The sequence below is a fragment of the Myotis davidii genome, unplaced genomic scaffold (assembly GCF_000327345.1).
Source record: "Myotis davidii unplaced genomic scaffold, ASM32734v1 scaffold370, whole genome shotgun sequence".
NCBI lineage: Eukaryota > Metazoa > Chordata > Mammalia > Chiroptera > Vespertilionidae > Myotis > Myotis davidii.
The window spans coordinates 8,961,238-8,964,439 of NW_006288615.1; the positions used below are offsets into that span (position 1 = coordinate 8,961,238).

General features: G+C 43.5%; 1 protein-coding gene across 1 annotated transcript in view; it reads left to right on the top strand.

Annotated features, from left to right (window-relative positions):
* Positions 1-3,202, top strand: part of NCKAP1 (NCK associated protein 1) — a 109,657-nt gene that overhangs the window by 37,013 nt on the left and 69,442 nt on the right. The window contains exon 9 of the mRNA XM_006760546.2: positions 2,460-2,616. Coding sequence (XP_006760609.1) covers positions 2,460-2,616 — 157 coding nt within the window. The remainder of the gene's footprint in view (positions 1-2,459; positions 2,617-3,202) is intronic.

The window sequence follows — 3,202 nt, forward strand, 5'->3', positions numbered from 1 at the left end:
GTTTACTCAATCTAAAATAATAAAAGAGAAACATGGTAATTGGCGTACGACCTATACCCTTCCCATTGGCTAATCCCCCTGTCACTCACAGAGTAGGGCCGAGATATGCAAATTAACTGGCAGCCAAGATGGCGGCCGGCAGCCAGGCAGCTAGGCAGCTGATGAGAACAGGGAGGCTTGCTTGCTTCAGTTACGGGGAACATGACTTGCCGGCCTCTCAGCTGCAACTCTAAGCAACTATGTTGCGAATAAAGAAGCTAAAAAACCCCCAGAAACCTGCTTTACTCAGTGGAGCTTCAGCCAGCCGGACCGCAACATTGTATCAAATACAGACAGTAAACAAAGGCCAGAAACCTATTTTCAGCTGCCGAGGTGTCTGAGCTAAAGCTGGCCCAGAATAAAATAAAATAAAAAGAAAAAATGGAGCGGTTGGGAGCTTCAGTCCCAGCCTGAAAACAGCCCTCAGCCCCTCAGCCAGACTGGCCAGGCACCCCAGTGGGGACCCCCACCCTGATCCAGGACACCCTTCAGGGCAAACCAGCCAGCCCCGACCCATGCACCAGGCTTCTACCCTATATAGTAAAAGGGTAATATGCCTCCCAGCACCGGGATCAGCGGAGCCGCGAGGCCTCCCGGCACCGGGATCAGCGTGATGGGGGGCAGCGCCCAAACCCCCTGATCGCCCTGCAGCTCTGTGGGATGGGGCGGGGCCCCAACCCCCCTGCCCCCCACGGGCTGTGCTCTGTGTGTGACGGGTAGAGCCATAACCTCCCCATTGGCCCTGCCCTGAGTATGAGAGTGGCGGCGCCCCAACCCCCTGATCGGCCCTGCTCTGTGCGTGACGGGGTGGCGCCGCAACCTCCCCATCGACCCTGCCTTGAGTGTGACGGGGCAGTGCCCCAACCCCCCAATTGGCCCTACCCTGAGCGTGACTGAGGGTGGCATCGCAACCTCCCAATCTGCCCTGCTCTGTGCATGACGGGGCGGCGCCCCAACTCCCCAATCGGCCCTGCTCTGAGCCCGACCAGGGGCTGCACCTAGGGATTGGGCCTGCCCTCTGCCACCTGGGAGCAGGCCTAAGCCAGCAGGTCGTTATCTCCTGAGGGGTCCCAGACTGCAAGAGGGCACAGGTCTGTCTGAGGGACCCCCCCCTTCACCTGAGTGTACAAATTTTTGTGCACCGGGCCTCTAGATCAATAATAGGAGTCATTTGATTATTTAAAATTTCCCAAGCAGTCAAAATGACTGCTTTTGGGCAATATAGGTATAACACATATATATATACCGGAAATGAAGGAGGGGGAGGTAACTACAATTATTAATAAATGCATTTATATGTTGTATAAAAAGTCACAAAATTCTAAGAAATTCTGTCATTATATACATCATTGTTTTTCTAATTGAAATTAAAAAGCAGTCAAAATGACTTCCTTGGGCAATCTAGTGTTAATGAATGAAAGTAGAGGGTTTATAGCCTATTATAGAGGGCTAGAAAGGACATCAACAAACATATATAGGTTATTATACCTTTGTATAAATTTTCCAAGGTAGATAATAAAAGGTGAAAGATATTTGAATTCATATAATAGAGAGCTGTATAATATATTGAAAGAATTTTAAGGGTAAATACTTGAGGCTAAGTCTAGCTCTAATTTAATAGTATAACTTCAGTCAAGTCATTGGTCATTCATTTCTTCAACTATAATAAAAGGACACCTGCTCAATCTACTCCACAGGATCACATGAGATAATGTGTGGAGAAAAGTATTTAATAAACCATAAATTGCTATGAAAATGATAGATGCTATTTCATTTATTCTGGTGATTTAGAAAAGTATATTTTTCATTAATTGCAACAACTGTGATGATTATGCTTTTTAATTAGTAACTGATCTCAGGCTTAAAATATTTTTTATTACTTTTTAAAAATATTTTTTTATTTAAGAGATGGAGGGAGAGAGAGAGATAGAAACATAAATGATGAGAGAGAATCATTGATTGGCTGCCTCCTGCATGGCCCTTACTGGGGATTGAGCCTGCAACCTGGGCATGTGCCCTTGACAGAATCAGATCCAGGACCCTTTAGTATGCAGATTGATGTTCTATCCACTGAGCCAAACCAGCTAGGGCTGGCTTAAAATATTTTATAAGTATTTCTGAAAATGTCTTTTAGTCATTCATTAAAAGGACTCTTTCTTCACACCCCAGAAGTGATGTCCCCCTCCCCCCCTTTTTGTCAGTCTGGGTTCAAAAATTAATTTTGCAGAATACAGAAAATTATTGAAAGAGCAACAGTATTGCCATCTTGTATGTATATGAATTATTACTGGTCATTTAAAAGCCTTAATTTAGTGATTGTGTTTACTTTTCTGAATTTTTGAAAAGCTATTTTGTAACTGAAAGAACTTTACCTTTGGAAAATTTTAACATTTGTATTGACTTTTCTTTTTTGTTTAAAGTTGGCTTTATTTTGTGCCATGGGATCCTCAATACTGATGCAACAGCACTGAATCTTTGGAAGCTAGCTCTTCAAAGTAGCTCTTGCCTCTCTCTCTTTCGGGATGAAGTTTTCCACATTCACAAAGCTGCAGAAGACTTATTTGTAAACATACGAGGGTATGGCATCTTTAATGTTTTTGTCTTTTTGGATAAGGATAGTGAGTGGATTATCTTCATTGAAGTTTTGGGGATAGAGAAGGGTCATATCATGCAAGAAAATGTTATTGCCTGTACCATCTTATCAGTCACAAGCAAGTTGTTTTTAACAATCATCCTGATAAGGTACTATTCATATTTTTTATAAGTAACTTCACAGATTAAAATATCTAGTGTTCCTGCCCTTTTAAAACTTGTGTTCTAGGAGAAAGAAGGTATGTCCTCTTTTGCAAATCATAATATGGTTTTAGACAAAAATAGTACTAAAAAAACACCGTATACATTTTAGAGTTATGAACTTATAAAAAAATGGTTTCCATCACCATTTACCCCCTCTATGCCCTCTTTCACTTCCACCTCCTCCCACCTCCCCCACAGTCACCACACTGGGTTTTGAACTTTTTAAAAGTGCTAGTTTAGATTTAGTGTACTTATAAAAGTACTAATAGCCCTGTACACGAATCCGTGTGCTAGTAGGTTGCTGCCGCTCTCCTGTAGCTCCCCCCCCCCCCCCTCCTTTGTTGCCCTCCCCCCCCCTGCACCCCGC